The sequence below is a fragment of the Trichosurus vulpecula genome, chromosome 1 (assembly GCF_011100635.1).
Source record: "Trichosurus vulpecula isolate mTriVul1 chromosome 1, mTriVul1.pri, whole genome shotgun sequence".
NCBI classification, from domain to species: Eukaryota; Metazoa; Chordata; class Mammalia; order Diprotodontia; family Phalangeridae; genus Trichosurus; species Trichosurus vulpecula.
The window spans coordinates 549,437,327-549,459,392 of record NC_050573.1 but is presented as its reverse complement, the minus strand read 5'-3'; the positions used below and the strand labels follow the sequence as shown (position 1 = coordinate 549,459,392).

At 39.1% G+C, this 22,066-nt stretch overlaps 1 protein-coding gene across 1 annotated transcript in view; it reads right to left on the bottom strand.

The window, feature by feature from the left end:
* LOC118834192 (ATP-binding cassette sub-family A member 3-like) overlaps nt 1–22,066 on the bottom strand; it is a 351,631-nt gene that overhangs the window by 30,293 nt on the left and 299,272 nt on the right. Inside the window, exons 21-24 of the mRNA XM_036741640.1 lie at nt 21,679–21,937; nt 21,295–21,499; nt 20,363–20,582; nt 2,431–2,586 (exon numbers count right to left, since the gene is read on the bottom strand). Coding sequence (XP_036597535.1) covers nt 2,431–2,586; nt 20,363–20,582; nt 21,295–21,499; nt 21,679–21,937 — 840 coding nt within the window. The remainder of the gene's footprint in view (nt 1–2,430; nt 2,587–20,362; nt 20,583–21,294; nt 21,500–21,678; nt 21,938–22,066) is intronic.

Here is a 22,066-nt window from a genome sequence, read left to right as displayed (position 1 = left end):
ACACCTATTTGCTAGCTAACTGAAGTAGGGCAATGGAATGCTCTGTTTGGGGCAAAGAGTAAAGATAAATTTCTCAACAATTTTTTATAAGTTTCTAGGTAGTCTAGGCCATGGGTGGGGAACCGGCAGCCTCAAAGCCACATGTGGCCCTCTCGGTCCTCGAGTATAGCCCTTTGAATCCAAACTTCACCGAACAAATTCCCTTGATAAAAGGATTTATTCTGTACAACTTGGACTCAGTCAAAAGGCCACACCCAAGGATCTAGAAGGCTGAGGTTCCCCACCCCTGGAGAGGAGGCCTTTGCTTTCCTCAAAATCCAAAGCAGGTAGCATTTATGCCTAACCATGTGCTTCTGACACCCTCATTGAGCAGGCAGCACAAAACAAACAAACAAACAAACAAAACAGAATCCAAATGTTCTCTGGGCTCATGACATTGTTGCTAGAGATCCTTATTTCACCCAATGAGACTCTTCTTGATGGCTTCCTTTTTATCTTGGGTTTTTGGCTTCTGTCTCAGGCCTCTTCAAGCCAGGGTTCCTGACCTTGGTTAGGCAGTCTCTCTGTGCCTGGGTCCATGTTTTTTGTGTTCCATAGGTGTCCAGCCTTTAGTGATCATTTCCTGACCTGATCCTATTCTCACTGCCTCGGTCACACTAATCAGTCTTCTTTTATGAACTCTAGCGTCCACCAAAATGCATTTCTTGCTGTCTCTTGTATGACTTTTATAGTTCTAGCCTTGGCTGGACCTCATGCCTGGAATGCATTCCCTGCTCACTTCTGCCTCTTCAAATCTTTCTTTCTTTCCAAACTCAGCTCAAACTTCCCATTTTACATGAAGCTTTGCTTGATTTCCTAGTTCCTAAGTGCCATTTCCCCTCCAAATTAACCTATATTTTGTATATGTATTTAATATGTACTTACATGTACACATGTTATTTCCCTTATTAAATATAAGCTACTTGAGGGCAGGGAGAATTTAAATTTTGTCCTTGTATCCCCAGCACCTGTCACCCTGCCTGGAACACTATAGGTGCTTAATAAGTACACACTTGATGTATACTTGCCTATTAATTGGCTTGTCTGCTTCCTGCTGCTTGATTCCCTCTTCTTTTGCTAATTAACCGGTCTCTGACCTGGATTTATGGTATTCATGTACTTGTCCCTACACAGACTGACCACTTAATGTATCATACCTTTACTATATATCATAGAATCACAGAATCATAGATTTAGAGATGGAACAGAACTTAAAGGTCATTGATGAGGAAACAGAGAGGTTAAATGACTTGTCAAAATAGACATAGCAATTAAGTTTATGAGGAAGAATTTGAAATCAGGTTTTCTGGACTCTAAATCTATCATCCTGTCCACTACACCATGTTGCCTCTAGGTATAATCTATGTTCCCTAGAAATAACCAGATTACCAAAAAGAGTCACTATTCTGGCTCGCCTATATTGTTGTCACTCATGATCTGACAGAATAATAATCTTCAATCATACATAGATGAATAAAAGATACCAAGGACATATTTTAGGTTATGGACGTAGTTCATTAAGTGACATTCTCCATAATCCCCTCTTACTCCACCCTCTGCCCCCCTTTCCATGACATAGCTACTTGAATGTGTAGGCGGGCACTCCACAGAGCTGGGCTAATTTAACTTCCATACCACCTTCACTGAAAAACAGTTAGAGGCCACTATGTGGACGTTTTAGTGAAGAAGACAAGATTTTAAGTAGGGTTTCTATTTGAGATGAAAACTTTCTTGCCCTTTTCTCCAACATTACAGAAATTTCAAGACTAGTCTAATTTATTTCAGGCTGTCTTACAATCTTTTTGTTTTAGGGTTTCAATCAGTTACTATCATCCATATCTGTACTATCAAGGCAATACGACTAACAGAAATTAGATCCTGGGGACACCACAAAGTTGGACTTCTTGGTCAGAAAGAATATGAATTAAACCTAAGCTAATCGTTGGCTGGCTTAATGGCCCATTAAATTCTTCTTCTTTTTCTATTCTAAAATATTCAGTTTATGAGTCATAGTCTTAAGATTTTTAATGGATTAAAGAGGCTAAAGGTATTTATAAACTACCTTCCCCCTTTGACACAGAGTTTGACTGCTTGCTTTCTGTCAGAAGTTCAGACACTGAGCCCCATAACCCTATTCCTGTTCAGCAAAGTCCTCTTGGTCTGAAAGGATTGGTGTAATTAACTTTCTGGAGAGTAAACTACTACTAAGACCTCTAAGGCATTTGTCCTTTTTTGTCTTCCTTGAGGTCTTAAATTGCTTCACAGAGAGTCCCCATGCTGGGAAATAACTTCTGTACTGACAGTGGTCTTAATGACACTATCTCTTCTCCTTCAATTACTAAACATGGAAGGCTGGAGAGAAAAAGCTGTTACTTGAGCTTGGATACTCACCTTTCTCTTCACAATCTCTAGAAGCAACAGAGGTACAGAATTTCTGGGCTTTGTAATTTTCATAAAATCCACTGATAGACTGCCCCAAGTTGTGATTGGGAAATATCAGAAATAGATTATCCAAGGCTTTAATGGAGGAATTCGCCATTACTACCACTACAATGGAAAAGTTATAGATTACTTTCTATTACAAGAAACATGACTCCCCAGGACACCCAAATTAGGCTCATGGAATTAATACATGTGATACTTGAAAAATGCCACTTACCAGTAAACTTGTTTTCCTGATAGCTGGGGCTATAGGTATATATCAATTATGATAGAGTTCTGAAATAGCCTTTGGAATATTTTTAGGTTATGACTGTTCTTTCTATGATGAGGAAGCCTACCTGCACCAATTATCTAGTTTCCATTTTGCCTCAAGGGTCAGGTAAGGAAGCAAAATTGCCAGAGGGGACATAGCCCAGGACAAGAGTGAGTTGTCAACCTCTTAAGGGATAAGAGCCATTTTTGTTTATTCTTAAGACAATTAATTTCATTGATTTTACATATATAAGAGATTTTATGCCAATTTCATCTTTATTGGCTCATTTTCTTTTACTTTTGGTTTATAAATTAATATATATTAATCAATATGATTGTGATGGAATACTACTGTGCTATAAGAAATGATGAGCTCAATGATTTTAGAAAAATATGTAAAGACTTGCATGAAATAATAAAGAGCTAAATGAGCAGAACCAAGAGAACATTGAATACAGTAACAACAATATTGTTTTAAGAATGCCTTTGAGCAAATAAGTTATTTTGTCTATTGTAAATACCCAAATTAACTATAAAGGACATATGAAGACACCATCTTCATCCAGAGAAAGAACTGGTGAGTAGAAATATATATATATATAGAATAATTTTACATACACATGTATATGTGTGTATATATATTTATATATAATATGTGTATACATACGCACACAGAAATAGGTATATATATGTGTGTGTGTGTATACATACACACACATCTTTTGTGTCTAATGATAGCCATCTCTGGTGGGGGGAGGAGGGAAGAAAAAAAAGAAAAAAATTACATGATAATTTTGTTGTATATTTGAAAGTAATAGCAAGTTGTGCATAATAGATTGGTAGTTTCATGTATAAATATCATCTTTTTATTGTACTATGTTATGGAAATGTTTATTTTGTTCCATAAATTAAAAATACATTAAAATACAACACAATACAATAGAAAGACAAAATAATTATTTATCATCTTCAGATAGCCCTTCTTATAATACATATATGTGGCCCAAGTACTGGAGGGAGGAGCTTTGGTGCATCCTACATGGTTTTATGAGGTTATCTTACATATTGGAATGTAGGGAGAACCACACTCTGAGGAGACGAGTTATTGAATAGGAGATCAAAGAGATAAGAAAAGGAATGGATTATGGCAGCAACAAGTCCTGGAAGAAGGTACTGTAATTGGTGACAACACCAAGAAGAGAAGGTCCAAGTGAGCACTCCAGTGCAGCATCTGTGCTTTGGGAAGTGTAGGGAAGCCACAACATGAAAATGTTGAGTCTGAATTTTATCTGCTTCTAAACTTGCTATTCATTAATTGTTCATAGTATATAATGAATGTATGTTAGTAAGATGACTTACTAAACAAACCATACATGTGCAGGGTGTCCTAAAAATCTTAGTGCAGTTTTAAAGATTTAGTTACCTTAAATAGAGACAATTACTAACTCTTGCACTAGGTTTTAAAAACAAGGAAAATTGTACTTCTATTGTAAGGGCTTATAATTCTTGAAGTTGCTTCCTCCCTTGGGTGGCTATTCCTCTGCATTCATATTTATCTATGCTTGTCCTGAGTGAATCTCTCTCGACTCCTGGATAGATGCTTTTTTCCCTGCTACTCTAGTCCTTCCAATGACATAGTAAACTCTCTCTTCTTCCCTTCAGAGCACTTCTTTCTCAGTGGCTTGGCTTGAACCTCAAACTGTCTTTACAGACTAATTTTACAATACTTATCTTTGTTCATCCTATACATTGACCAAACTGGACTACTTGCCATTCTAGAAATGGATTCCAGACATTTTTCCTCCCTTTGTTCACATCTGTTTCTGGAATGCCTTTTCTCCCAGCTTTGGCTCCAGCAAAGGTTCCTACCCATTCTTTAAGGTCCAGCTCAAATGTAATCTTCTGAAGTTTTTTTTGTCTTCTTCAGCTGTATTCCCACAACACATCAATTTCTGTGATTTTACTTTGATATTCAGTCTTGTATTATAGTTAGTCTTGTACATGTTTTAGCTCCCTTACTAAACTACAAGCTTAGAGTAAGAGCAGTGGTATTATTCACTGAATCTCTGCAATGAATGCCTACTATGTGGAGGTGTAAAATCTAGGACTTAAAAGAAAGCTTTTTTCTCTTGAATCAAAGATTAGTACCTCAAAATTTTGTCTTTAGGAAAAAGAAATAGTTTTATGATGAATTGTCATCACCATGGTCAGGGACAGCAGTGAAGCAAGCAGCAGTAAGCTAGGAAAAGAAAGCATGAACCTGGTCATAATTGGCCTGAATTGTGAGACCATTATGGGCACATGGGAGTGGTGTGGCTAGGTACTGAGGAAAAGAGAAACATTGAATTTTAGAGTTGGAAGGGACCTCAGAAAGCTGGAAAGGTAGGAGGGGGCAATGTTATGAAGGAGTTTAGATGTCAAACCGTGCATTTTGTATTCACTCCTGAAAGCAGTAGGAAGCCATTGGAGTTCATTGAGTAAGGGAGTACCGTGATTGAATCTGTATTTTAGAAAACTCACTTTAGTGGCTGAATGGAAGATAGACTGGAGTGGGGAGAGAGATGAGGCAGGCAGACCCACTAGCAGGCTATTACAATAGTCTAGGCATGAGGTGATGAGGGCCTGCTCTAGAATGTTGGAAGTACCAGAGAAGAGGAGGGGGTATATTTGAGAGATGTTGCAAAGGTGAAATTGACAGGCCTTGGCAACAGCTTGGATATGGGGGTGAGAGTAAGTAATCCAAGAAGATTCCTAGGTTGTGAACCTTGGGGACTGGGAGGACGGTATTGTACTCTATGGTAACAGGGAAGGTAGGAGGGGGTAATAGTTTAGGGGGAAAGATGAGTTCTGTTTTGAATATATTGAGTTTAAGATGTCTACTGGATATCCAGTTTGAGATGTCTGAAAGGCAGTTGGAAATGTGAGACTGGGAGTCAGCAGATACACTGGGGCAGTATAGGTGTATTTGAGAATCATCAGCAATTAAATTCATTGGAGCTGATAAGACCACTGAGTGTAGTGTAGAAGGAGAAGAGAAAAGGGACCAGGACAGAACCTTGAGGGATACCTATGGTTAGTGGGCGTGATATGGATAAGGATCCAGCAAAGGACACTGAGAAGGGGTGGTCCGATATATAGGAAGAGAACCAGAAGAATATGGTGTCCTGAAAATCAAGAGAGACATGAGTAATGAGGAAAGAGTGATCTACAGTGCCAAGGCTGCAGAGAAGCTGAAGAGAACAAGGACAGAGAAAAGGCCATTGGATTTGGCAACTAAAATCATTAGTAACTTTGGAGAGAGCAATTTCAGTGGCATGAGGGGGTTGAAAGCCAAATTATAAGGGCCTGAGAAAAGAAGGAAGAGACAAGAGGAGAGAAAGTGGAGGCATCTATCGTAAATGGCCTTTTTGAGGAGTTTAACTATAAAGGGCAGAAGATATATAGGACAATAGCAGGGATGGAAGGATCAAGTGAAGATAGAGGCATGTTTGTATGCAGTAGGACATGAAACAGTAGACAAGGAGAAGCTGAAAAATAAGTGAAGGGGGTTAGGCTGGGTGCCCGAAACCTGCAGAGATCCTCAGGCCTCCCAACACAGGACGGGAGTTGGTCGAAGCGATGGAAGGCAGCAGCACAGGGCCTGTGGCCATGAGACATCTACTCCTGAGGCTTGCAGCCCAAAGGTTTGAAACGTGACTTCTTGAACTTCCGGGAGATATAATGGCCAGCTAAACAGCTCTGATCCCTCCCTCCCTCACTGACCCAGAGAATTCCTCAGGAAAAACACTGGAATAGGAGAGACAGAAGTGGGACTTCAGTGGCCAACAGCAGGAACTCCTGAGTCCCAGAAGGGTGGAGCCAGCAAGGGTCAACACCAGGAACTCAGACGTGACTTTGCACAGCCAAGGGAAGTGGCAGACACCAGCACAGACAACAGCTGAGACCAATGGTGCTGGAGAACACCACCAGGGGAAGAGGAGACTTCTGGCAGCCAGACAACACCTCCCCTACACCTCAGGAAACCAGAGGCCATAGCACACAAAGCCAGTAACTAGGCACACAATTCCCAGAACAAGAAACCTGGGACAGAAATCCCTGAGCCCCAAAAGCAGAAACCCATTGTAAAGCCAGGAAAAAGCTAACCAACATGAAGAAGAACACAAAAAAATGAGGACCATTGATTTTTTTTATGGAGACAGGGAAGATCAAAATACCAATTCAGAAGAGGACAGCATTGACACAATACCCACATGTGATACCTCAAAAGGGAATGTGAACTGGTCTCGAGCCCAAAAAGCATTCCCGGAAGAGCTAAAGGAGGACTTTAAAAACCAAATTAGGGAGATAAAAGAAAAAAATGGAAAAAAAAAGACGGATGAGATCAAATCTTTAAGAAGTAAAACTGGCAAAATGGCTAAGGAGATTCAGAATCTAAATAGAGAAAATGACACCTTGAAAGATAAAATCATCCAACTGGAAAAGTACACTCAAAAGCAAAATGAAGACAGCAACTCATTAAAAATTAGAATTGAGCAAGTAGAAGCTAATGGCTCTATGAGGCATCAAGAAAATGTAAAGAATGAAAAAGTAGAAGAAAACATGAAATATCTGATTGGAAAAACAACTGACCTGGAAAACAGATCCAGGAGAGACAATTTAAGAATTATTGGTCTCTCGGGAAGCCACAATGAAAAAAAGAGCCTGGACAGTACCTGTGAAGAAATTGTCAAAGATAAGTGCTCAGAGGTCCTAGAACCAGAGGGGAAAATAATCATTGAAACAATCCACAGATCACCCCGTGAAAGAGATCCCAAATTGAAAACTCCAAGAAATATTATAGCCAAATTTCAGAATTGTAGAGTTAAGGAGAAAATACTGCAAGCAGCCAAAAAGAAACAATTCAAATATCATGGAACTACAGTCAGTATCATGCAGGATCTTTCGGCTTGTACATTAAATGACAGGAGAAATTGGAGTTTGATATTTTGAAGGGCAAAGGAGCTTGGACTACAACCAAGGATCAGCTACCCAGCAAAACTGAGCACAATTTTTCAGGCAAGGAGATGGACATTCAACAAAATAAGGGAATTCCAGAACTTCCTGAACAAAAGGCCAGAAATGAATGGAAAATTTGATCTTCAAATACAAAACTCAAGAAAGACATAAAAAAGGTAAACAGGGAGGAAAACCCCCACAAACATTGTTAATAAGGGCTAATTGTTTACATCCTTATATAGGATTGTATTGTTTTATATAGACTGTGGGTATCAGTATAAAATAACTGATATAAGGATAAAAACATAATTAAGAGATGTAAAGGGAGGGTTCTCAGAGAAGAGGTAAAGAGGTAGTAGAAAAAGGTAAATTACACCAAATGAAGAGGCACAAAAACACATTATAATAGAGGGAAAGACGGGAGGGATAAGAGTAGTATATGAGCTTTACTCTCATCGGATTTGGTTCAAGAAGAGAATAGCATACTCTGAAAAGTATAGAAATCAAACTTGTCCTAGAAGCAGTAGACAGGGAAAGGGGAAAGGAGGGGGGGGTGGTCAGAAGGGAGGGAAGAAGTAGCAAGGGGAAAAGGGTAAGATAAGGGATAAAAATCAAGAGGGAGGGTAAACTGAGGAAGGCAGTGGTCAAAAGCAAAACTCTTTGAGAAGCAGAAGGGGGAGAGCATAAGGGTGGGGGGGAAACAGGATGGAGAAAAAGACAAAGCTTATAATCATAACTGTAAATGTGAATGGGATGTACTCTCCCATAAAACGGTGGTGGATAATAGGATGGATTAAAAACCATAATCCTACAATATGTTGTTTACAAGAAACATATTTGAAAAAGGGGAAAAGACACAGGGTAATTGTTTAACATATATGCACCAAGTGGTATAGCATGCAAATTCTTAGAGAAGAAGTTAAGGGAGTTACAGGAAGAAATCAAAAACAAAACCATACTAGTGGGGGACCTCAACCTCCCCCTCTCTGAACTTGATAAATCTAACCTCAAAATAAACAAGAAAGAAGTTAAGGAGGTGAATAGAATTTTAGAAAAAGCAGATATGATAGACCTCTGGAGAAACCTGAATGGGGATAAAAAAGAATATATTTTTTCTCAGCAGCACATGGCATATACTCAAAAACTGACCACATGCTAGGGCATAAGAAACACTATCCAGTGCAGAAAGGCTGAAATAGTCAATGCATCCTTCTCAGATCATGATGCAATAAAAATTATTTGTGATAAAGAAGCATGGAAAGATAAACTAAAAATTAATTTTGACTAAATAATCTAACCCTAAAGAATGAGTGGGTCAAAGAACAAATCATAGAAACAATAACTTCATTCAAGAGAATGACAATAATGAGACAACATACCAAAACTTATGGGATGCAGCAAAAGCATTTCTTAGAGGAAGTTTTATATCTCTAAATGCTTACATGAATAAAATAGATAAAAAGGAGATCAATGAAATGGGCATACAACTGAAAAAACTAAAAAAAGAACAAATTTAAAATCCCAAAATAGATACCAAATTAGAAATACTAAAAACCAAAAAAGAGATTAATAAAATTGAAATCAAGAAAACTACTGAACTAATAAATAAAACTAAGAGCTGGTTTTATGAAAAAAAAACAATAAAGTTGATAAACCTTTGGTCAATTTGATTTCAAAAAAGAGAGAAGAAAACCAAATTACCAGTATCAAAAATGAAAAGAGTGAATTCACCTCCAATGAGGAGGAAATCAAAACAATAATTAGGAATTATTTTGCCCAATTGTAGGCCCATAAATTTGATAACATCAGGAAAATGGAGGAATAGTTACAAAAATACAAATTGCCCAAGTAAACAGAAAAGGAAGTAAATTACCTAAATAATCCCATCTCAGAAAAAGAAATTAAGCAAGCCATCCATGAACTCCCTAGGAAAATACCTCCAGGGCCAGATGGTTTTACATGTGAATTTTATCAAACATTTAAAGTATAATTAATTCCCATACTTTATAGAATATTTGGGAAAACAGGTGAAGAAGGAGTCTTACCAAATTCTTTTTATGACACAAATATGGTACTAATACCCAAACCAAGGAGAGTCAAAACAGAGAAAGAAGATTATAGACCAATTTACCTAATGAATATTGATGCAAAAATTTTAAATGAAATATTAGCAAAAAGATTGCAGCAAGTTATCACGAGAATAATACACTATGACCAGGTAGGATTTATTCCAGCAATGCAAGGCTGGTTCAATATTAGGAAAACTATCAGCATAATTGATCATATCAATAACAAAACTAGCAGGAAACATATGATTTTCCCAATAGATGCAGAAAAAGCTTTTGACAAAATACAACACCCATTCCTATAAAAACACTAGAAAGCATAGGAATAAGTGGAGTCTTCCTTAAAATTATAAATAGCAAATACCTAAAACCATCAGCAAGTATTATATGTAATTGGGTTAAGCTAGATGCATTCCCAATAAGATTAGGGGTGAAACAAGGATGTCCATTATCACCCCCATTATTCAATTTGGTACTAGAAATGTTACCTGTAGCAATAATAGAAGAAAAAGAAATTGAAGGAATTAGAACAGGCAAAGAAGAAACTAAATTATCACTTTTTGCAGATGATATGATGATTTACTTAGAGAATCCTAGAGATTCAAGTAAAAAACTACTTGAAATAATAAACAACTTTAGCAAAGTTGCAGGATATAAAATAAGCCCACATAAATCCTTGACATTCCTATATATTACTGACAAAGCCCGAAAGCAAGAGATAGAGAGAGAATTCCACTTCAAGTTACTATGGACACTATAAAATATTTGGGAGTCTATCTGCCAAGACAAATCCAGGGCCTATATGAACATAATTACAAAACACTTCTCAAATAAATAAAGTCATTTGTATCAAATGGAATAACATCAGTTGCTCATGGTTAGGCCAAGCTAATATAATAAAAATGACAATTTTACCTAAATTAATTTACTTATTTAGTGCCATACCAATTGAACTACCAAAAATTATTTTACAGAGCTGGATAAAATAATAAGAAAGTTCATCTGGAAGAACAAAAAATCCAGAATGTCAAGGGAATTAATGAAAAGAAATTCTAGGGAAGGTGGCCTAGCCATACCAGATATCAAACTGTACTATAAAGCAGCATTCCTCAAAACTACCTGGTACTGGCTAAGAAGCAGAGCAGTAGATCAGTGGAATAGGTTAGGTACACAAGACGTAGAAGTCACCAACTACAGCAATCTACTCTTTGATAAACCCAAAGAATCCAGCTTCTGGGTTAAGAATTCACTATTTCATAAAAACTGCTGGGAAAATTGGAAGATGGTAGGGCAGAAACTGGGCATAGACCCATATCTTACACCATATACCAAAATAAAGTCAAAATGGGTACATGATTTAGGAATAAAGGCTGATACTATAAACAGTTTGGGAGAGCAAGGAATAGTTTACCTGTCAGATTTATGGGAAAAGGAAGAATTCATGACCCAACAAGAGATAAAGAGCATTACAAAATGCAAAATGGATAATTTTGATTATGCTAAACTGAAAAGTTTTTGTGTAAACAAAAAGCCAATGCAACAAAGATTAGGAAGGAAGCAGAAAACTGGGAGAAAGTCTTTAAAGCCAGTGTCTCTAATAAAGGCCTCATATCTAAAATGTACAGGGAACTGAGCCAAATTTATAGGAATAAAAGTCATTCCCCAATTGAGAAATGGTCAAAGGATATGAACAGGCAGTTGTCAGAGGAAGAAATCAAAGATATCTATAGTCATGAGAAAAAAATGCTCTAAATCACAATTGATTAGAGAAATGCAAATCCAAACAACTCTTAGGTACTACATCTCTCCTGTCAGATTGGCTAACATGACAAAACAGGAAAATGATAAATGCTGGAGAGGATGTGGAAAAATTGGAACATTAATACATTTTTGGTGGAGTTGTGAACAGATCTAACCATTTTGTAGAGCAATTTGGAACTATGCCCAAAGGGCTATAAAATTGTGCATACCCTTTGACCCAGCAATACCACTTCTAGGGCTAAATCCCAAAGAGATCACACCAGTTGGAAAGGGGCCTGTATGTACAAAAATATTTATAGCTGCTCTTTTTGAGGTGGCAAAGAATTGGAAAACAAGGGTATGCCCATCAATCTGGAATGGCTGAACAAGTTGTGGTATATGAATCTAACAGAATACTATTGTGCTAGAAGAAATGATGAGCAGGAGGACTTCAGAAAAACCTGGAAAGACCTACATGATCTGATGCTAAGTGAGAGGAGCAGAACCAGGAGAACATTATACACAACAAGAGACATATGGATTCTGTGATGACTAACTTTGATAGACTTGGCTCTCTTCAGCAATATAAGGCTCAAAGACAGCTCCAAAAGACTCATGATGGAAAAATCTGGGTACATCCAGAGAAAGAACTGTGGAATCTGAGTGCAGATTGAGGCAACTTATTTGCTCTCTCTCTTTTTTCCCTCTTTTTGTTTGGTTTTGTTTCTTCTCCCTCATGATTCATTCCATTGGTTGTGGATCTTCTTTGCAACTTCACTATTGTGTGGATGGGTTTAGTGCAGAAGTTTATATCGAATCTATATCAGACTGCATGCCATTTGGGGGAAGAGGGAGGAGGGGAGGTAAGGGAAGAGAATTTGTAACTCAAGAACATGTAAAACTAAGTGTTGTAAACTAAAAATAAAAAAAAAATCTAATAAAAAATAAAGAAAAATAAGTGAAGGCATGGGGTTGACAGAAGGGGCAATGTACTGGGAGAGACATGGCTGGATGGGATCACTGGAACAACTAGAGGGGTTAGCTTTGGTAAGAAGGCCACTTCATCACATGAGACAGGGATAAAGGAGGAGAGAGTGGCAGAAGGTACCTGAAAGGAGATAGGGAAGAGGGGAGAAGAAGGGAGTTCATGGCAAATAACTTCAATTTGATCAGTAAAATATAAGGGAAGATTCTCACCTGAGAAAGTAGGAGGTTAGAGGAGGGATGAAAAGGTTTGGAAAAAGTGCTATGGAGAGTGGGATAGAGAGTTGATAAGGGAGTTAGTAAGATAAGTTCCCTAGAAGCAGTGAAGACCCAGTTGGGGTTGTGTAACATAAATGTGTAGTGAACCTAGTTAGAATGGTTGTGTGTTTTTTTCCACCTTTGTTCAGTATCACATATATAGAAATGAAGGTAATAAATTGTGGGAGTGATCCAAGGCTGAGCATAACCAGCAATGTCATAAAGGGGCTAGGGACTCAATAGGACAGTGTGGAGGTGAATTCAGTCACCAGGGAGTCAAGATGAAGCAAAGAGAGGAGAGTGGCTAGTTCAGGGGAGATGGCCTGGCAAAAAAAATTGAGGGGTCATGGTGAATGATAAATCATTATAGAAGATCTTCCATATTACAGTGTAAGCCCAGCTTTTCTTCCTTTCCCCCATCCCCCCAGCTCCTGCAAGATCTTTACACTTTCCAGCTTGGAATAAAGAATCAGACATTCCTCTCCAACTGATAAACCTTCAACAAGAATGAACCTCTCGGACATTCCTCTCTGGATGATAGGCCCAAACAAAGAGTCGAACACACTTCCACTAGGAGACAGATAGGTCTTGAACAAAGGACAGGAAATTCTGAAACTGCTTCTTGAGGACCTAGCCAGTTCTCAAAAACAAAATGATTGACAAGATATTCCCCTCCAAGTGGAGTGGCTACCCTCGCTGCCCGGGAACATTCGGGACAGTTAGCAGTAAGCCTTCCTATCTGGGACGCTATAGAAGTCCCGGTGTGGAACAAGTGAGTGGAACCTCACTCATGGGAAGGATGTTTCACCTGGGCTACATTCAGAAGGGACTCAACAAGGTGGCTGTAAAAGATGGGGTTCTCCAGCTTAGGAAAAGCTTTGGTGTAGGTGGTGAACATATGTATGTTGTATATTGTATGTTGTGTCCTTTGTCGGTGTCTCTGTGTTTGTAGAGAAGACAGGGATTCCCCAGCTTGGAGAAACCTAGGGCGGGCGGTTTGCCTCTGAACAGGTGTTGCTTTTGTGTGGGTCTGTGTCTCTGCCTTGGTCGCTGCATTAGCTGTGTTTTTTAGGAATTGTTGTGATTAATGTGGTTGCGGGTTTGATAGAGTATCTTCCCTGTCTTTCAATAAAAACCTTATTCTTTGAGAGTGTGCTTTATTGCCAGCACAAATTCGAATCCGAACCTAACTTAGCTTAACCGAACACATGGGATGGGAGGTCATGACTGAAGAGTGGGTTTTTATAAGGGAAGACACAAAGAGAAGTGAAAAGCCTAACCCTAAATGTGTTCATAGTTGGCTAAGGGGATTTCAGAATTTCTGAATATGGAGATGGTATATTTGTGGGTGATAACAAGACCGAGAGTATGACCATTTTTGTGTATGACTGAGGTATGAGGGAGGAGTAACCCATGGGAGGTGAGTGAGTTGAGACACTGAGTGGTTAGGGTATTTGAAGGAGAATCAATATGAATGTTGAAGTTTGGGAGCAGGAGAGGGGGAGGAGAGAAAAATTGAAAGCCAGGTATAAAACTCATTGAGGAAGGAAGAAGAATGACCCAGTGGTCTGTAGACAACAACTAACAGGATTTGGACTGACTGGTAGGAAAGGATAGCATGAGTCTCAAAGGAAGGTAGATTACTGAATTACAGAGGTAGAGGGAGAATCTAGAAGTGGAAAAGGGGATAAAGAAGTATTCCAACTCCTCTTCCTTGAGCAATGAGCCAAGGAGAATTAGTGAAAGAGGAGCCAGAACTAGAAAGAGTGGCCAGGCAAAGTGATGTCATCAGGAAGGAGCCAAGTTTCAGTAAGATGAAGGGAAATTTGTTGCCTTATGAAACAGACATTCCAGAGGGCATAATGGAAGAGCTGGGTGGAGTTAAGATGAAACTTTGGGGTGGGAGGCTGGAGGGGGATGGGAACGAGGAATAAGGTAATAGTAGGTGAGGAATGGGGTTTGGATAAGGATCTACAGGAACTCAGAGCCATTGGGATATGAAGGGTATGGCCAGGTATAAGAATGTTCATCATCAAATGGAAAGTACCACTCTTTAGATGGAGCAAGAAATGAAAAGTCTAAAGTCAAAGGGAGGGTTGCTCTTCTTTGAACTGCAGGTTTTCCACATCACAGTTGGTGATTGGTTTGGCAGCAGGAGGTAGATGATGTCTTGTGCTGGTACAGATGAAAGTGGTTGCTTAGAGGCAGATGGAAGATGCCTGGCCCTCAGGGAACTCACTACATCAACATGGAAATCTCAAGGGATGAGTGCAGGTGTGATCTGAGGACTTCTCATGGGAGGAGGCTGGCTATAAGGTGGCAGCAGGAAGAGGTAGACACCCTGTGCAGATGGAAAATGCCTGGCCTGGCCCCTAGCAACCATTTCTCAGAGGACACTCTGTGTCCAGCAGAAAATCATCCATCAGGGGTATGAGTTGCTTTGGCTATGGGTTCCCTAATTGTGCTCTCTACTAGCATATTATTCATTTGTGCTTACTTTACCCACTGACACAGTATGTAGTTGTAACACAATGTCTCTAGGCTTATAAGGAGAGAAATTTTGTTATTACTCTCTATGCAACGCTATTTCAGTAAGTGTCTTTGCTTTGAGCTAACTGTGTCAATTACTAAAAGTAAAAGCACTGGTAGGGGCTCATGAGATATAGTTTTTCATGTGCAAACTTACAGAGCATGATTCTGGGGCAGTCATCACCAGGAGGAACCAATATGTACATTTTTGATAGGGTTGGTAGCTCTGAGAAGACTGATAGATGGATGCACACACATATCCATATTTATCTATATGCCTACATATATCTAGATCTATTTATCTACTATCTATCTCTAGATATCTCTATTTCTATCTCTATCCAGCCCTAGGCTCTCTCCTAAGCTTTGGTCTTGTTTCAAATTGGATATCTTGGAGGCAACACAATTTATGCAAAACTCAATTCAACATCTTTTCTCCAAAACCCACTTCTCTTCCAAACTTCCCTATTTTGTTCAAGGGCACCGTGATCCTTCAGGTCTCCCAGGTTCACAGCCTTGGTTATCATCTTTGATTCCTCAATCTCACCCTTTGTATGCAAACAACTGCCAAATATGGTTGTTTCCACCTCTACATCCTCTTTCAAATCCACCCTCTTCTTTCTATCCACAAAGCCATCTCCTTAGCTCAAACCCTCATCATCTCTTCTTTGGATTATTTTAATAGTCTCCTAATTGGTCTCCCTGCCTTCAGTTTCTCCTTTCTATAATCCATCTTTCACATAGCTGCCAAACTGTGTCCATACTTACTCTGCATTCTATCTCTAGAGAAATTCTGGAAATAGTCTGGAGGGATAAGATAATGATTTTGGAGGAATATTTAAGGGGGTGGACTGGTAATCCAAGTTTTGCTGTTGTTGTTTTTTAAAATAGAATTAACAAGCTTTTAAATTAAAACTAGAATACTGAAATGCTGAGTGTGACTCTCTATAGACTTGGCTCCTCAGATGCACTGATAAATTGCATCATGCCCTTAATAAAGGGGCTGCCTGGGTTCAATTAAAAAATGTGAGAAATCTAATGTTTTATAATATTCAAAAATTACAAATATAAACAAATACAAATAATAATAATAATCTCTTTTATTCCTTGTGATCATATAATCATAAGGTAGCATAGCCCTCTCCCCAGATCCTCCATCCACCCCCAACACAGAATCATAAAACCATAGGACCATATATTTACAGCTGGAAGGGACTTCAAAGGTCATCTAGTTCAATCTCTTAGGTTTTTTTTACAGATGAGGAAAGAGAAGTTAAGTGACTTGCCCAAAATCAAACAGGCAGTAATTAATAAAATGGGGATCTGAACCCACATTCTTTGATTCCAAATCTAGCACTCCTTCCACTGCACCATGGTAGATGAGACTTAATAGGCTAATCTAACTCATACTTAACCAAGAATCTCCTCTATACAAGTGATCAACCAGTCTTTGAGGATGAGCACTGTAACCCCAAACCCTAATCCAGGAATACAGTTCTATTTCTACCTGTATACAGCTTAATCCCAAATATATATATACAAATTCAGAGCTTTCAATCACTTCTCCCAAACTAAATCCTTCCTTAAGCATTAAGACTGACATTCAACTGATACCTATAATTGCGCTCATAATCTTTCACCCTAATCTGTTGATCGGTCCAAATGTTCATGTTATAATCAATTAGAACTCCAGGCTTTCCACTTTAATAGGTCTTCTTCACTACACTATCTAAATGTTCATCTATTATTTTCTTTGTAACATCTCTTGGATTCACTCCCTCCTAACACAGTAATAAGCCTAACCTAAAAGTCTATTGACAATAGTATATTGAATCTATGACTCTTCTTATAAGCCTCTTAGCATGCCTCCCTTTAGCATTTTCCTCTCCAAGTACTGTTTGGATCAAATCACCAAATTTCAAAAAAAACTTAGAGGTTCCCCCAACCTTTTGAGTGAAGTCCACATTCTTAATCATGTATTTTAAGGGTTTGATTAACTGCTTTCATATACTTCCTAACCCAAGGAATGCTTCATTGCAGTCAAACCAATGGTGTCCTGCATGTGACCTACTAACTTCTCTCTCTGAGCCTTTGTTTTTGTCTTTCCCCTAATTCAGAAGGTCCTTCAGTGCTTTCTGCATGAGGATCAGAGATCAAAGAGCAAGGGCTGTGCCTACTGTTTTTTTTCATCTCCTCACACATGGGGTCTCTGAAAGTTATTCCATGTTCAAGGCCTATTTTAGGTCTTCATCTATTCAAATCCATAGGTCAATAGCTCCCACTAATGTTTTTCTCTTACCAGACAAATAAGAGGACATACTGTTTTAAAGTAAAAGTCATTAATTTAATTAAGCAGATGAACAAGAAGTTAAAAAGGAAATCCCCACCCCCACAACACACTATCCCACAAATTCCCACACCATTAGTGGGAGAGGGCATACACACAGGGAACACACCTAGGCAACTCATGCTCCTAGGAGTGGATGGAGAGATGGAGCCCCCTATGTCACTTGTGTTTTCTATGTTCTGCTGTGAGCTCCACTCTACTCCAACGTTTCTTCTGCTGAGCTGACGGTGGCTGATCCTGGCCACAAGGGCTAGTCTAGACTCAGAGACACATCCAGCTAGCAGGGGAAGTCTTAGGGTTAGGTTAAGTTTGTTTTGAATTCTTTTGTTTCTGCTTCTGTTTCTAATTCCTTAGACTCACTATTGCTATTTCAGTTGGGGTAAGCACATTTTTTCTAATGCCCATTATGACCGTGGTTGCTGTTCTAGGTACATGTAAATCACCCCAGAATTTTATTTAGCAAGACTGTAGGGGAATAAAGGAAGGAAGGAAGGAAAGAAGGAAGGAAGGAAGGAAGGAAGGAAGGAAGGAAGGAAGGAAGGAAGGAAGGAAGGAAGGAAGGAAGGAAGGAAAGAAGGAAGGAAGGAGAGGGAAGAAGGAAGGAAGGGAGGAAGGAAATAAGTATTTACTAAGTGCCTACTATGTGCCCGGCACTGTGCTAAGTTCTTTGTAAATATTTTCTCATTTAAGTTTTACAGCAACCTTGGGAGGAAGGTGCTATTATTATCCACATTTTATAGTTGAGGAAACTGAGGACAAAAGAGGCTAAATGACTTGTCCAGGGTCATACGGCCAGTAAATGTCTGAGGCTGAATCTGAACTCTGGTCTTCCTAACTCCAGGCCTGACATTCTATTCACTATATATTCTATTCACTATACCACCTAGTTATACACAGTGGCAGGGGTGGAGTACACCCGAGCCACTGTTTTTTGAATAATAGTTTTCACATGGTTGTCATCGGTACTTCTAGTTCTACTTTCTACTTTTCATTACTTTGTATAGGATTTTCCATATTAATAGTATTTGTATTTGTCATTCAGGGGGAGATGGAAGGAAGCATATTTTGGTTCATTATCTTTTAGGCTAGAGGGTCTAAAAACCTCTGATTTGGGAAAAAGGGAAATTGGCTGCTGTGGATTTCCTCATCATTTGGGTTGAGAAGAGGGGAGCATTTGGACATAGAGGTATGGTGGCCAAGATGCAAAGATCATATCTTTTGAATCATATCCACTTGAAATGTATTGGACCAAAAAACACTTTCAGAACTCTGATTTTACATAAGACATTCATAGGTATGGTGCTGTCAGAAATAACTAAAATCCCATTTGTGGAGAAATTGTGCTCCCTTTCTTATTCTCTACATAAAAACAGTTTTATCCTTCTGTGTTTCCCTAACAAATGAACCAGGGTTTATAATGATCTTCTACAAAAAATGTGATTATGTACACTGCTAGAAGTATCATATACAGTCAATCTTCAACATTCACACATTTAAATTTGTGACCAAGCATTTGCGTGATTTTATCTGCAGTTATGCTCAGTAGAGGAAAAAAGAGAGGTGCGATACATGTAAGTTTGTGGATATGATCTCTTATTTCAGGCTGGTGCATCCTTTACAATCTCCAATACCATCCACCAGCTGTGAAGGACAGAGTGCTGAAGGTGATGTCGAGACCTCACCAGTCTTGGTGTCTTCCAATAGCAACAACTAACGTCCCAGCAACCTCTCCCTTAGTTTTCAGAGGGTAGCCAAGGTAGAGAGGTTTACAGCAGCATAGTATACAGTGCAATGCCTTCACACCACCATCTGGCACAGTGGAAGGTAAGATTCGGTTAAAATTTTGTTTGCTGTACAGTATTTGTGGTACTGTAGATTTCATGTTAGATTGTCTGAAATCTATTTTTTAAATTGAGATGTTAGCACAAAGGATCACAGAATTCTAGGGAATGACTAGTGTGAAAAATATTTTGCATATTACCAATTTTATTTTGTGTACTGCATTTCATGGATTATTTCATGGTTACTGTGTTAGGAAAAGTGCATATTATCAGAATTAATGTTTCATTATAAAGAATTGTATGTAGAAAAATATATTTTCAGTAACTTCTAGTGAAATATTACAGTTTTGGTGGTCACGAGAACCTAACTCCCTATTTCTCATGAGTTCAATGTATCAACATTTCCATTTTTGACTTTTATGTCATTTTCTGGGATGTTACATCCCTGAAAAAGTTGAGGATTGACTGTACTTATTCCTATTTTATGCTTTTCATCCAAGAATCATCTCTATGCACTTCCTTAGCTCACTCACTATATTTGTCAGTAGTATTGTCTTGAGAAGATTTTTAGGGAAGAAATGCCTCAAATACTTACACTTACAGAACCAAAGTGGGTCACATAAGTCATTGGATTAGGGAGTTAAAAGGAAATGTATTATTCTAGCCTGTTTCTTAAGCCAAGATCTATTCTGTCTTATTTCTATAGCCTCAACTGGAGTCTTCAAGGAATCAGAGAGTCTATTTGGAAGGATATCATCTACTCCAATCTGGGCAAGATTTATGATAGTCATGAATTTTCAATTTCTGTTTATTAATTCCCTTATCTTAAAATGTTTCTCCTCACTCATTCATTGCTCTCCCCTGGAAAAGGACTTATTTGGGAAGAGGAGAGCTGCAGGGAGAGGAAAGGTAAGTGCTGTCACCCTTACCATTAGATTCTGCCATGTAGACAAAGAGGAAACTGATCATGCCTGTAAAGAAGTTGAATACAACAAGTTTGGCATAGGCAGTGGCACTACCAGAAAATAAGAAGCTCATCAGGTACATGAGGGGGATGACGGACCAGCCATATAACACGAAGATTAATAAGATATCTGCTGCATGAGAGTCCTCAACGAAAGCTTTCACACCACAGAATTTGAATACAACCTAAAACAAAGAGATGTGAATCATGTGTTAAGGAATGAGTAGAATATCAGCTAAGATATTGATAAGATAAGATAAGAGATTGAAACTGATAGTCCCACTTTTTTTGCAGGGGGGAAGGCAGGGTAATTGGGGTTAAGTGACTTGCCCAAGGTCACACAGCTAGTTAAGTGTGTCAAGTATCTGAGGCCGCATTTGAACTCAGGTCCTCCTGACTCCAGGGCTGGTGCTCTACTCACTGCATCACATAGCTGCCCCAATAGTTCCACTTTTAAAGACAGGGATATGAAACTACTATTCAGCCAACTACCTTTAAAAATCCTGGCTCATCAAAAGATAAACAAAGGCACCAAGAAGACAGCACTTTCTTCCTTTTGTAACAGTTTTGTTTTGTCCCCTTTGTCAAGAGAGGCAGAGTAGCAAAGCTGTACAAACACAACTCTGTCCAGGGCATCAACTTTGTGACTAGCACACATCAGTGAACAAAGGGACTAGGACTAGACTTCTGCAGACACCAAAATAGCAGGAAGTAAACTTTCTTCTACTGAGGGAGGGGATGGAGAGAGGCTGCTCAGAAGGCAGTTTCCCAGCAGCAAGAGCCACTGTAGCTAACCTCAACCTTTATTGCTAGATTGAAGAACAGAACTACTGTCTGAAGGGGAAGCTCCTCCCTGGACAGTCCGCTTTGAGACACACACACTCCTCCAGTACTCACCAGCAGCAGGAGGCAAGGAACGATAAAGTTGAAGAGGTCCCACAAAAAGGCAGAGAGCCAGAAATTAATAATTCGTACACCACTCACAAATTGGAGGTGCTTTGCCTTAATGATTCTCTCGGTAACTGTCAGGAGACAAAAACTACTGGCCAAGGCAGCCATACCAAAGAACAAACTGAAGGCAATTTCATGTCCACGACTGCCCCTGTGGGAGAGAGATATGGAGACATATCAGTATGGCCTAGTAGACTGGTAGAACGGAAGACTGATTCATACCAGGAGCCACCTTCCAAAGTATGATATGTAAATGTACAAAATGTTAGGAAGGAAGAAGTATTGCTGGTGTGAAAACCATGAGACAGGGAGAGAGAAAGTGATACATACTTATGGTATGTTTCCCTTGCAGCTTTGATGGCACTTCGGGGTTGAGGCTTATTGGAGACTCTAATGGAAGCGCGAACGCCAGAACGTGACATGAATAGGATGTTGTCCACCAATGACAAGGCTGCTGCAGGTGAATGGTACGCCTGGTTGTTGAAAAGAGCAGTGATCGTTGTCCTGAATCTTTCGGCCACAACGTCAACTGCAACGATGCATCGGTCAGTGCACAGCCTACCATTCAAGAGGAATTCTTCTATGTTACCTAGGATGGGGAAGCCACAATGGTCTGTCAATATGAATCCCATAATAAGATGTATCCCGCTCCTTGAGGGATGGTTATGCTTGGGAAGAATAAATATTACTGTAAGGGTCACTAACATCTCCTAAGGAT